Source organism: Oncorhynchus mykiss, chromosome 5 (genome assembly GCF_013265735.2).
Source record: "Oncorhynchus mykiss isolate Arlee chromosome 5, USDA_OmykA_1.1, whole genome shotgun sequence".
Taxonomy (NCBI): Eukaryota; Metazoa; Chordata; class Actinopteri; order Salmoniformes; family Salmonidae; genus Oncorhynchus; species Oncorhynchus mykiss.
The window spans coordinates 85,140,549-85,154,813 of NC_048569.1; the positions used below are offsets into that span (position 1 = coordinate 85,140,549).

The following is a 14,265-nucleotide window of genomic DNA, read 5'->3' on the forward strand; positions in this document are numbered from 1 at the left end:
TTACCATGTCCATTATTAAAATAGGATTTCCTGCATATAGAAATTACAGTTTTTGTTTTCAACATTCATCACAGGTAACTTAAACTTCAGTATCATTGTCACTTCAGAGCTGTGTGTGTGTGTGTGTGTGTGTGTTTTAAAGATGGCAGAGAAAAGCAGAGCACCAGTGTGGGACTATTACATGGAATTGGCACCAGGGAAAGCAAGGTGTCTTATTTGTGGTAAAGATGTAAGCATGGGTTCAGCAACGGCCAAATCAAAAAATACCACCAACCTGTGGAATCACCTTAAGAACACCCATCCAAAAGCCCATAATATGTATTATATTAAGTTAAAATAAAAGTGTTCATTGTTGTTTCAGTATTGTTGCAATTGTCATTATTACAAAAATGTGTGTGTGTGTGTGTGTGTGTGTGTGTGTGTGTGTGTGTGTGTGTGTGTGTGTGTGTGTGATCCTACATCCAAAACATGGAGTCTGTTAGAGAGAACTAAACAGTTCATGGCTGCTCTCATTTTCACAACACATAAATCAAGGAGGATGAAAAACGAGTCAATATCTGACTCCTTGAATTATGGAAAACAGTAATAGTCTGGTTTAGTTGGCCTCCTAAACATTTGTCTACCAGTCCTAGGCTCATGTAGTTGAATGAGAGAAACAGAAGTTAGGCATGGACTTTCATCTCACGGTAAAGGTGTAATCTGCAATAATTTGATGGTCAAATAAATGACAGATTGTGGCTTCAAGTCCTTCAGGAGAAAGATTGAGCCGCAAGACTGACTTAGAAACACCTCAATCAGCTGTCATTCCCAGGCTGCCATAGGGTCATAAGCAATAGATCAACATCGCCGATATGACAGAATGGTATAGTCTTGTTCTCCTTGAAGAGAAGAAAAGCTACCTCTACAGCTAGCTGACATCAGCCTGTTTGATGCTCTTTTGTCACTAGGCTATAGGGAGCAACCCTCAGTTATAAATTACTCCCCTCCCCGCTTACACAAGAGTATGAACGAGTCACTGGCATTATTTCAAAAGGGGAATGACGTGTTATTTTAACCACCTGTTGATACATGAAAAAAGAAAAGTGCTTGGACACGCCCTCACCTTGCCTCTAAATCAATACAAGGCCCTGGAAAAACATTTGTGTGTTTAAAAGAGAGGGCCAACAGAACACTCAAGACCTCATCACCCTAAAGTAGGCTTCATTAATTATGCATTGTCATTTTCCACTATTGCTCATGCACGCCTCTGCTCTGACTTCCGGGAAACACACTACAAAGACAAGTTTCTAACATTCTCATATCTGTTATTAGAATTTATGAATTCCAAACACTTACCGGAGGACCTGGGTCTCCTTTGGGTCCAGGAAAAGCCTCGTCATAGTCTCTGTAGAAGTAGTCTGGTTCCTCGTATCCATAGTCGTAGCCTTCCATGCCCACATCGTAGGCCCCTTCCTGGCCATGCTCCTCTGAGGTGTCCACCTGGTTCTCCCGGTACAGGGTGGTGCTGTTGGGTCTGAGCTTTGTGTCCACGAGGTGGTTAGTGGGCTGGGGCCGAGAGTCTCTAGGCCTGGAGCTGTTCCTCAGGCCCTCCTTCAAGCGGCTCTGCCTGACATGGGAGATCAGGCCTGGGGTGGCTGTGGTGACCTGTTGGGGCCTACTGGGGCTCCTCTCCTCCTTCTCCTCCTCCTCCTCCTCCTCTGTGTCATTCTCAGACTGGGGAGACTGCCTGGTGGAGCCCCCTGTTGGGCTGGATCCGGAGCTGGAGTTGGTACTCCTGTGTGTGATGCCCATGGCCTTCAGCCCACTTAGAGTGCCTGAGGACGAGCCAATGGGGCCTGCTGTGGGTGTATGGATAGAGGTGAGGTGCTCCAGCAGGAAGCTCTGGGTCTGGGTCCTGACCCCCAGGTGAGACTGCTCTGAGGGGCTTAAATACGGTATTCCAGACCCTTCCAGGGAGGGGCTGGGGCTGGGGGCTGATCTGGCCAGGTTGGTGGACTGCTGGGAGTCTACAGCCAGAAAGAGGGGCACCTCCACAGTCTGGGATGCTGGAGAAGGAGGAATAGGGGAGAAAGCCAGGGAGCCAGAAACCTCCATATCCAAGCTGGAGGGTGGCGGTGGCGATCGGAAAGTGTCAGCCAGCCGGCACTGTTTTTTAAGGTAGTGGCAGTAATGCGCAGCAGCCTGGGCTGAGGGGTAGATGTCCAGCTGGCATATGAGGCCATGGAACTGGGCTGCTTTAGACTTCATCCTTCCTAGGGTGAGCAGGCCTCTGGATCCGGACCCCAGCACATGTGCCCGGGTCAGCGTCTGTTCTCGCTGCTGCACCCCCCCGCAGTCCGCATGGAATGAAACTGAGCGCGGCCGCACGCTCACGGCGAAAGAGTGCTGCCACCCGTCGTGTACGTTGTAGGTGAAATAGACAGAGGCCTTTTCGCCGGTGTACACCACCACCTTCCTGGGCAGCAGCTGGATGCCAAACTGCAGCTTGTCCCTGCCGTCACGCACACTGAAAAGGAAAGCATTGTTCGCTCGCCAGGAGCTTAGGCTAACCACGACAGAAAACTCCTCAGCGAGCTCCGGCGGGAACAGACCCCCCGTGGCGGCTTCAATGTGGGCGTCCGGGCTGAGTAGGACCCCGGCTCCTGGGGGAGAGGAAGAAGGAGAGTGAAGGGAGGAGGAGGGGGAAGAGGAGCTGGTCCCTGGGGAGAGGGTGTCTCTGCTGCCGGTGAGGCCCAGCCAATGGAGGATATCGACACCTGTGGAGCAGAGAGGGGAGAGAGGTCAGTTAGACAGCCAGACAGACACTTGCAACATCTTCAAACCTTACAAACAGTGATAGGAAGAGGACATTAGCATCATCACTCTACACTCTTAGAAAAGGAGGTTCTAAAAGGGTTCTTTGGCTGTCCCTATAGGAGAACCCTTTTTAGTTCCTGGTAGAACCCTTTTAGGTTCCAGGTAAAACTGTTTTGGATTCCATGTTGAACCATGTTCTACCTGGAACCAAAGGGTTCTACCAGGAACCAAAAAGGGTTCTTCAAATGGGTCTCCTATGGGGACAGCCAAAGAACCCTTTTAGAACAATTTTTTATAAGAGTGTAGGAGGAGGACCAGTTAGAAAAGGAGATGAAGGAAGAAGAAGAATAAACAAAGTAAGGAACGCAAGTAGAAGAAGCACAGGAAGTGAATGAAGTGAATAAATAGGTGGAAGGTCTGATCAAGGCTTGGCCGCCATGACATCACAGATTACCCATAATCCTCCTCAGACAGCCAGGCAGCCAGGCCAGTGAGCGAGGCAGCTGGGGGCCAGATGATTCCAGACAGGGGACTACACAGGGATAGATGGTACAGTACAGTACTATCACACAGCAGTGTGTGTGTGTGTGTGTATGTTTGTGTGTGTGTGTGTTTTTCAAACAGCCTGTTTGAATCAATCTGCCAACAGAGATTCATGATGCTCTCTTTCTTAACAAGCTGAGTCATGAATTTTCCTCTCTCCCAGGTGATTCCTCAAACTACATGTCTGACCTGCTGACATTGAAGTACAGCAGGAGAACAGCGTTTAAAAATGAGTTTAAAAATAGTGGAAAGAGTTTCTCAGCATGGTAGTTAGCTAGGCTTTGAATCAGGGAATAACGGTTAGAGGGAAACATTACAATCTTAGAAAAAAGGGTTCCAAAAAGGTTCTTTGGCTGTCCCCATAGGAGAACCCTTTTTGGTTCCAGGTAGAAACCTTTTGGGTTCCATGTAGAACTCTTTGTGGAAAGGGTTCTACATGGAACCCAAAAGGTTCATTCAAAGGGTTCTTCTATGGGGACAGCCAAAGAACACTTTAAGGTTCTAGATAGCACCTTTTATTTGTACAAATGTCAACAGCATGGCACAATATTTTCGGAAGAGCACAATATGACAAATGAGAACAAAGTGGTATGAAATATGTTATGAACATTTAAATGTTAACATTCAAATGAATATCAAATCCAAGATGGCGTAGCAGTAGGACGTGTCTGTTTGTCCTTGTCTTATCCTGTGTAAATAGCCGGTCTTCTTCGTATATACCTTAATCTCACTTTCTATCTACGAACTAAATATACTTTCCTGCAATCCGCCTCACCCAATGTGGCACGGATCTGCTATTTTTATTCCTTATAACTGGAACTTCCATCAGGAGCTAGCCAGCTAACTAGCTACTAGTCTTTGTTAGCCACGGTTAGCGGTCTTCACCTTTTTCTCGGTCACCAGCCAGCCTTAGCTCGAACAATACCTGCCAGTCTGCACAGCGCGATATCAACCCAGAGCATATCGGACTGCTTCTCTCTACCAATCACCGGATTCCTGCCGCTCTGGATCATTACATCGGATCATCGCAGGTAGCTAGCTGCAAACGAGTGGCCCATGTTAGCTAACACCTCTGTCCCGAAGCAAGCACCAGCTAGCCTTGAGCTAGCCTCGAGCTAGGCCCATATACCAGCTAATTCTAGGGCTACAACACCTCCTTTGCCAATTGGCCTGGACCCTTTATTGTCGACACGGAGCCCACCGATCCATCACGACTGGACTGGCGACGTGGTCTCAACGGGCTATTCAGTTACATTGTCGCCGAAGAACCATCTACTAGCCCCGGCTAGGCCCGCTGTGTCCCCTGCTCGCCTAGCGTAGTAGTGACTACCGAACAGCACCCTGACTCACCTATTGCTGCTCTTTTGACCCTATGATCATTCTAACAGTCCCACTCTGCCCATTCATCGCCTTTTACCCATTGTTTTCTTAGCTCTCCTGATCAACACCTGTGTTTGCTTAATGCCTCTCTCTAATGTCAATATGCCTTGTCTACTGCTGTCTTGGCTAGTTCTTATATCAAGATAGCTGATGTTCTGAAAGAGCTGCAAAATCTGGACCCCTACAAATCAGCTGGGCTAGACAATCTGAACCCTCTCTTTCTAATATTATCCACCGCAAATGTTGCAACCCCTATTACTAGCCTGTTCAACCTCTCTTTCGTATTGTCTGAGATCCGTAAAGATTGGAAAGCTGCCACGGGCATCCCCCTCTTCAAAGGGGGAGACACTCTAGACCCAAACTTTTACATTCCTCTATCTATCCTACCCTGCCTTTCTAAAGTCTTCGAAAGCCAAGTTAACAAACAGATCACCGACCATTTTGAATCCCACCGTACCTTCTCCGCTATGCAATCTGGTTCCCGAGCGGGTCATGGGTGCACTTCAGCCACGCTCAAGGTCCTAAATGATATCATAACCGTCATCGATAAAAGATATGTGCAGCCGTCTTCATTGACCTGGTCAAGGCTTTCGACTCTGTCAATCACTGCATTCTTTTCGGCAGACTCAACAGCCTTGTTTTCTCAAATGACTGGTTCACCGCAACTACTTCAGTGTGTCAAATCGCAGGGCCTGTTGTCCGGACCTCTGACAGTCTCTATGGGGATGCCACAGGGTTCAATTCTCGGGCCGACGCTTTTCTCTGTATACATCAATGATGTCGCTCTTGCTGCTGGTGATTCTCTGATCCATCTCTAAGCAGACGACACCATTCTGTATACTTCTGGCCCTTCTTTGGACACTGTGTTAACAAACCTCCAGACAACTTCAATGCCATACAACACTCCTTCCTTGTCCTCCAAGTGCTCTTAAATGCAAGTAGAACTAAATGCATGCTCGTCAACCGATTGCTGCCCGCACCCGGCCTCCCGTCTAGTATCACTACTCTGGACAGTTCTGACTTAGAATATCTGGACAAGTACAAATACCTAGGTGTCTGTATAGACTATAAACTCTCCTTCCAGACTCACATTAAGCATCTCACATTAAGCATCATACCCTCGTAATACTGACCATCCCACCGATCTTTGACTTTGGCGATGTCACTTACAAATTAGCCTCCAACACTCTACTCAGCAAATTGGATGCAGTCTATCACAGTGCCATCCGTTTTGTCACCAAATCCCCATATACTACCCACCACTGCGACCTGTATGCTCTCGTAGGCTGGCCCTCGCTTCATAATCGCCGCCAAACCCACTGGCTCCACGTCATCTATTCGTTTTTGCTAGGTACATCCCCGCCTTATCTCAGCTCACTGGTCACCATAGCAGCACCCGCTCGTAGCACACGCTCAGCAGGTATATTTCACTGGTTATCCCCAAAGCCAACTCCTCATTTGGCCACCATTCCTTCCAGTTCTCTGCTGCCAATGACTGGAATGAATTGCAAAAATCACTGAAGCTGGAGTCTTATATCTCCCTCACTAACTTTAAGCATCAGCTGTCAGAGCAGCTTAGCAATCATTGCACCTGAACACAGTCCATCTGCAAATAGTCCACCCAACTACCTCATCCCCATATTGTTTTTCTTTTCTTCTTCATTGCACCTCAGCATCCCTACTTGCACATTCATCTTCTGCACATCTATCACCCCAGTGTTTAATTGCTCAATTTTAATTATTTCACCACTATGGCCTATTTATTGCCTTACCTCCCTTACTACATTTGCACACACTGTATATAGATTTTCTATTGTATTATTGACTGTACGTTTGTTTATCCCATGTGTAACTCTGGGTTGCTTGTGTTGCACTGCTTTGCTTTATCTTAGCCAGGTCGCAGTTGTAAATGAGAACTTGTTCTCAACTGGCCTACCTGGTTAAATAAAGGTGAAATAAAAAAAGAATAATAATAAAAAATCAAAAGGAATCAAGACTCAAAGGTTTTACTGACTGTGTGTGTATGTGTGTGTGTGTGTGTGTGTTTGTGTGTGTGTGTGTGTGTGTGTAAGAGAGGGAGAAACTGTCAGACTAAGGCAGTAACTCAGTGGAATCCAGGAAACAGGAAAACGTCAGTGGGGAGATCCTGGGAGGAGGACGAGGAGGAAGAGGAGGAGGAGGAAGAGGAGCAGAAGGAGGAGAAGGAAGCGGAGAAGGAAAAGTAGGAGGAGGATCAGGTAGAGGAGGAGGGATGAGGGATTAGGGAGGGGGGAGAGCAGCAGGAGGAGAAGTGAGGAGGGAGGAGGAGGGAGAGGAGCAGTGGAAGATATTTTCATTGCTAATCAAGAGATGCTAGCTTTCTTTGAAAAAGTGTTTCCCCTTGCTCAGGGATCTGCTCAGAAATTCGCTCAGGGTTCTGCTCAGGGATCTGCTCAGGGATCTGTTCCGAGATTTGTTCAGGGGTCTTAGTCACAAAGTCTGTTTTATTGATTTGGCAGAACAAGAGGGAACATAACTCAGCCAGTGGTTTAAACACACACACACACATGCACATGCACACGCACACGCACAACCAGTGTTTTGAATTTAAAATTAGGCTTCTATAGTGTGTTGTCACAGCAGGTTCAACGTGGTCGTAAAAACTGAAGTAAAAACATTTTTTTTTTACTGAAAACATCTCTGGGGGCATGCAAAACAGAAAATAGTCAAGAATGCAGACTGGTAAAAACTCTGACATCAAAGCCGTAACACAGCTATTTTAGAATGAGTCGCACATGTATGACGTATGACGTTGACACCTTTCACCTTGGTCACGGGTCAAATTGAACAGACAATAACTTATTTAGAAAAGCGTGTTATAAATGTGGGGAGGAAGGGGTAACACATGGTGACTGACGTTTACCTTTGTAGCTTTTGTATTTTTAACATGTTCACATGGAAACACTTAGGAAAAAGCATCAAGGATTCAGTGATCATAACATAATCAAATGTTATTAGCATTGTCTAAAATGGGGATCCAAACAGTGACATTGGTGACCATTATCTTTATGCCTAAACTGTAAACCACATAATACTGGATGTATTTTGAAGAATACTGTTTACATTTTCCTTACACATTTTCCTTATCCTGGTGTCAGGATGTCTGTGGTTTACTAGCTTTACCATCGCTCGGAATTAGCCAAAAGGTTGCTTTGTCCGTCCATCCATAGAGGCCTTGGAAAATACAGAGACTGAGCGAGTTAACCTGCCTCACAGTGCTCATGTCTGAGTTCATGTGCTTATGTGCTCTCCTAAACCTGGTCCTCTCTTTCCTAAACTAGTTGTCTATGCAGCCTGGGAACTAGTTATACATGCAGCCTGAGGACTAGTTGTGTATGCAGACTGGGAACTAGTTGTGCATGCAGACTGGGGACTAGTTATGTATGCAGACTGGGGACTAGTTGTGTATGCAGACTAGGGACTAGTTGTGTATGCAGACTGGGGACTAGTTGTCTATGCAGCCTGGGAACTAGTTGTGCATGCAGACTGGGGACTAGTTGTGTATGCAGCCTGGGGACTAGTTGTGTATGCAGACTCGTGACTAGTTGTGTATGCATACTGGGGACTAGTTGTGTATGCATACTGGGGACTAGTTGTCTATGCAGATTGGGGACTAGTTGTGTATGCAGCCTGGGGACTAGTTGTGTATGCAGCCTGAGGACTAGTTGTGTATGCAGACTGGGAACTAGTTGTGCATGCAGACTGGGGACTAGCTGTGTATGCAGCCTGGGGACTAGTTGTGTATGCAGACTCGTGACTAGTTGTGTATGCATACTGGGGACTAGTTGTGTATGCATACTGGGGACTAGTTGTGTATGCAGATTGGGGACTAGTTGTGTATGCAGCCTGGGGACTAGTTGTGTATGCAGCCAGGGGACTAGTTGTGTATGCAGACTGGGGACTAGTTGTCTATGCAGCCTGGGAACTAGTTGTGCATGCAGACTGGGGACTAGTTGTGTATGCAGCCTGGGGACTAGTTGTGTATGCAGACTCGTGACTAGTTGTGTATGCATACTGGGGACTAGTTGTGTATGCATACTGGGGACTAGTTGTGTATGCAGATTGGGGACTAGTTGTGTATGCAGCCTGGGGACTAGTTGTGTATGCAGCCTGGGGACTAGTTGTGTATGCAGACTGGGGACTAGTTGTGTATGCAGCCTGGGGACTGGTTGTGTATGCAGACTGGGGACTAGTTGTCTATGCAGCCTGGGAACTAGTTGTCTATGCAGCCTGGGGACTAGTTGTGTATGCAGCCTGGGAACGAGTTGTCTATGCAGCCTGGGAACTAGTTGTGTATGCAGACTGGGGACTAGTTGTGTATGCAGCCTGGGGACTGGTTGTGTATGCAGACTGGGGACTAGTTGTCTATGCAGCCTGGGAACTAGTTGTGTATGCAGACTGGGGACTGGTTGTGTATGCAGACTGGGGACTAGTTGTCTATGCAGCCTGGGAACTAGTTGTGTATGCAGACTGGGGACTAGTTGTGTATGCAGCCTGGGGACTAGTTGTGTATGCAGCCTGGGGACGAGTTGTGTATGCAGCCTGGGGACTAGTTGTGTATGCAGCCTGGGGACTAGTTGTCTATGCAGCCTGGGGACTAGTTGTGTATGCAGCCTGGGGACTAGTTGTGTATGCAGACTGGGGACTAGTTGTGTATGCAGCCTGGGGACTGGTTGTGTATGCAGACTGGGGACTAGTTGTGTATGCAGACTGGGAACTAGTTGTCTATGCAGCCTGGGAACTAGTTGTGTATGCAGCCTGGGGACGAGTTGTGTATGCAGCCTGGGGACTAGTTGTGTATGCAGCCTGGTGACTAGTTGTGTATGCAGCCTGGGGACTAGTTGTGTATGCAGCCTGGTGACTAGTTGTGTATGCAGCCTGGGGACTAATTGTGTATGCAGACTGGGGACTAGTTGTTCATGCAGCCTGGGGACTAGTTGTGTATGCAGCCTGGGGACTAGTTGTGTATGCAGACTGGGGCCTAGTTCTGTATGCAGACTGGGGACGAGTTGTGTATGCAGCCTGGGGACTAGTTGTGTATGCAGCCTGGGGACGAGTTGTGTATGCAGCCTGGGGACTAGTTGTGTATGCAGCCTGGTGACTAGTTGTGTATGCAGCCTGGGGACTAGTTGTGTATGCAGCCTGGGGACTAGTTGTGTATGCAGCCTGGGGACTAATTGTGTATGCAGACTGGAGACTAGTTCTGTATGCAGACTGGGGACTAGTTGTGTATGCAGCCTGGGGACTAGTTGTGTATGCAGACTGGGGACTAGTTGTGTATGCAGCCTGGGGACTAGTTGTGTATGCAGACTGGAGACTAGTTGTGTATGCAGACTGGGGACTAGTTGTGTATGCAGCCTGGGGACTAGTTGTGTATGCAGACTGGGACTAGTTGTGTATGCAGACTGGGGCCTAGTTGTGTATGCAGACTGGGGACTAGTTGTGTATGCAGACTGGGGACGAGTTGTGCATGCATCCTGGGGACTAATTGTGTATGCAGACTGGGGACTAGTTGTGTATGCAGACTGGGAACTAGTTGTCTATGCAGCCTGGGAACTAGTTGTGTATGCAGCCTGGGGACGAGTTGTGTATGCAGCCTGGGGACTAGTTGTGTATGCAGCCTGGTGACTAGTTGTGTATGCAGCCTGGGGACTAGTTGTGTATGCAGCCTGGTGACTAGTTGTGTATGCAGCCTGGGGACTAATTGTGTATGCAGACTGGGGACTAGTTGTTCATGCAGCCTGGGGACTAGTTGTGTATGCCGCCTGGGGACTAGTTGTGTATGCAGACTGGGGCCTAGTTCTGTATGCAGACTGGGGACGAGTTGTGTATGCAGCCTGGGGACTAGTTGTGTATGCAGCCTGGGGACGAGTTGTGTATGCAGCCTGGGGACTAGTTGTGTATGCAGCCTGGTGACTAGTTGTGTATGCAGCCTGGGGACTAGTTGTGTATGCAGCCTGGGGACTAGTTGTGTATGCAGCCTGGGGACTAATTGTGTATGCAGACTGGAGACTAGTTCTGTATGCAGACTGGGGACTAGTTGTGTATGCAGCCTGGGGACTAGTTGTGTATGCAGACTGGGGACTAGTTGTGTATGCAGCCTGGGGACTAGTTGTGTATGCAGACTGGAGACTAGTTCTGTATGCAGACTGGGGACTAGTTGTGTATGCAGCCTGGGGACTAGTTGTGTATGCAGACTGGGACTAGTTGTGTATGCAGACTGGGGCCTAGTTGTGTATGCAGACTGGGGACTAGTTGTGTATGCAGACTGGGGACGAGTTGTGCATGCATCCTGGGGACTAATTGTGTATGCAGACTGGGGACTAGTTGTGTATGCAGCCTGGGGACAAGTTGTGTATGCAGCCTGGGGACTAGCTGTGTAGGCATCCCAAATGGCACCCTATTCCCTATTTAGTGCATTGCTTTTGACTAGGGCCTGTAGTGCATTAAATAGGGAAAACGGTACCATTTGGGATGCAGGCTAACAATAGATCTCTCCTTTCCTCTTCTCTTCTCTCCCTTCTTTTTCTCTCCTTTCCTTTTCTCTTCTCTCCCTTCTTTTCCTCACCTCACCTCTTCCTCTAATCTAATCTAATCTACTCTACTCTACTCTACTCTACTCTCCTCTCGCTAGCTGCACAGAAAAGAGAATCGATGTCCTTGACATTCTTTGCCTGGGGTAATATTAGCCAGGATTCCAAGCTGTCTCATTATGTGAAGACAAGCTGCCCTGGCCCAGCCCTCAGTCAGTCACTGAGCATTCTGCTCTGTTCTGCATTCCTCCTCCTCTTCTTCTTATGATGGATTGATCCTGCTGTGTAGTGGTGGTGTAGTGGTGGTGGTGGGGTCTACAACGATATAGAGACAGAATAATAGCATAAAGTAGCAGTCAAAAGTTTGGACACACCTACTCATTCAAGGGTTTTTCTTTATTTGTACTATTTTCTATATTGTAGAATAATAGTGAAGACATCAAATCTATGAAATAACACATGGAATCATGTAGTAACCAATCAATCACAGACAGTGTCACCAGCAAAGCACCCCTACTGTCACGAGTCCGACCGAGGGTGTTTCCCTTTCCCGGGCAGGTGGCGCTCGGCGGTCGTCGTCACCGGCCTATGAGCTGCCACTGATTGTTTTTCCTCCCCCTCCTTGTATGTTGAGGGGCTAGCACCTGTGGATGTTTAATTAGTTTGTCTTGATTAGACAGCCGGCCCGCCTGGTTGTTGTGCAGGATTATTTCTATGTAACCTTCGGCTCTGTGGTATAGGCACGTGTTAGTGCCCGGTCGGGATTGTTTCCCATTGTACATTTTGATTCCCTGTGTTTTCTGAACGTAACTTTTTGTGAGCACCCTGTGGTGCGTTGGTGCGATTAAAAGACGCGCAGCATTGAACTCTCTGCCTCCTGCATTTGACTCCACACCCACGACACCCGGAGCTTTACACCTACACCATAACACCTCCTCCTCCATGCTTCACGGTGGGAACCACACATGCTGTCACGCCCTGGCCTTAGTATTCTGTGTTTTCTTTATTATTTTGGTTAGGCCAGGGTGTGACATGGGTGATTTATGTGTTTTGTCTTATCTAGGGGTTTTGTAGATTAATGGGGTTGTGTTCAGTTTAATGTTCTAGGTAAGTCTATGGTTGCCTGGAGGGGTTCTCAATCAGAAGCAGGTGTCTATCGTTGTCTCTGATTGGGAGCCATATTTAGGCAGCCATATTCTTTGGGTATTTTGTGGGTGATTGTTCCTGTCTCTGTGTTCTCTGCACCAGTTAGGACTGTTTCGGTTTTGCCACGTTTTCTTATTTTGTATTTGTATAGTGTTTACGTTTTCGTCTTTATTAAAGATGCTTAACAATAACCACGTTGCATTTTGGTCCTCCTCTCCTTCCCAGGAAGAAAACCGTTACACATGCTGAGATAATTTGTTCACCTTTGTCTCACAAAGACCCAGGGGTTGGAAGCAAAAATCTCAAATTTGGACTCATCTGACCAAAGGACAGACTTCCACCGGTCTAATGTCCATTGCTCGTGTTTCTTGGCCCAAACAAGTCTCTTCTTATTATTGGTGTCCTTTAGTAGTGGTTTCTTTGCAGTAATTCAACCACGAAGGCCTGATTCACGTAGTTTCCTCTGAACAGTTGATGTTGAGATGTGCAGTTAGTTGTCGATTTCTGAGGCTGGTAACTCTAATGAACTTATCCTCTGCAACAGAGGTAACTCTGGGGTTTCCTTTCCTCTGGCAGTCCTCATGAGAGCCAGTTTCATCATAGCGCTTGATGGTTTTTGCGACTGCACTTGAAGAAAGTTCTTAAAATGTTCCACATTGACTGACCTTCATGTCTTAAAGTAATGATGGACTGTCGTTTCTCTTTCCTTATTTGAGCTGTTCTTACCATAATATGGACTTGGTCTTTTACCAAATAGGGCTATCTTCTGTATACCACCCCTACCTTGTCACAGCACAACTGATTGACTCAAAAAAAAGAAGAAAAAAGAAAAAAAGAAAAAAGAAATTCCACAAATTAACTTTTAACAAGGCACACCTGTTAATTGAAATGCATTTAATGTGACTACCTCATGAAGCTGGTTGAGAGAATGCCAAGAGTGTGCAAAGCTGTCATCAAGGCAAAGGGTGGCTACTTTGAAGAATCTCAAATATAAAATATATTTAGATTTGTTTAACACTTTTTTGGTTACTACATGATTCCATATGTGTTATTTCATAGTTTTGATGTTTCACTATTATTCTACAATGTAAAAAAAATAGTAAAATAAAGAAAACGCCTTGAATGAGTAGGTGTGTCCAAACTTCTGACTGGTACTGTACTATCGGTGGTGGTAAAGGACTTGACTGCCTGGGTTTAGCCTGAATTGAGCCTGACTCAGGGGAGGGGAGCTGGGTATAGGCCTGCCTCAGGGGGAGTGGAGCTGGGGGGGGGGGGCTGCCTCAGGAGGAGTGGAGCTGGGTATAGGCCTGCCTCAGGAGGAGTGGAGCTGGGGGGGGGGGCTGCCTCAGGAGGATGAGTGGAGCTGGGGATAGGCCTGCCTCAGGAGGAGTGGAGCTGGGGGGGGGGGGTCTGCCTCAGGAGGAGTGGAGCTGGGTATAGGCCTGCCTCAGGAGGAGTGGAGCTGGGGGGGGGGGGGTCTGCCTCAGGAGGAGTGGAGCTGGGTATAGGCCTGCCTCAGGAGGAGTGGAGCTGGGGGGGGGGGGGGGGGGGGGGCTGCCTCAGGAGGAGTGGAGCTGGGGATAGGCCTGCCTCAGGAGGAGTGGAGCTGGGGGGGGGGGGTCTGCCTCAGGAGGAGTGGAGCTGGGGGGGGCTGCCTCAGGAGGATGAGTGGAGCTGGGGATAGGCCTGCCTCAGGAGGAGTGGAGCTGGGTATAGGCCTGCCTCAGGAGGAGTGGAGCTGGGGGGGGGCTGCCTCAGGAGGATGAGTGGAGCTGGGGATAGGCCTGCCTCAGGAGGAGTGGAGCTGGGGGGGGCTGCCTCAGGAGGA

General features: G+C 47.9%; 1 protein-coding gene across 1 annotated transcript in view; it reads right to left on the minus strand.

Annotated features, from left to right (window-relative positions):
• LOC110524715 (collagen alpha-1(XXIV) chain) overlaps nucleotides 1-14,265 on the minus strand; it is a 241,432-nt gene that overhangs the window by 206,543 nt on the left and 20,624 nt on the right. Inside the window, exon 3 of the mRNA XM_036978599.1 lies at nucleotides 1,336-2,756. Coding sequence (XP_036834494.1) covers nucleotides 1,336-2,756 — 1,421 coding nt within the window. The remainder of the gene's footprint in view (nucleotides 1-1,335; nucleotides 2,757-14,265) is intronic.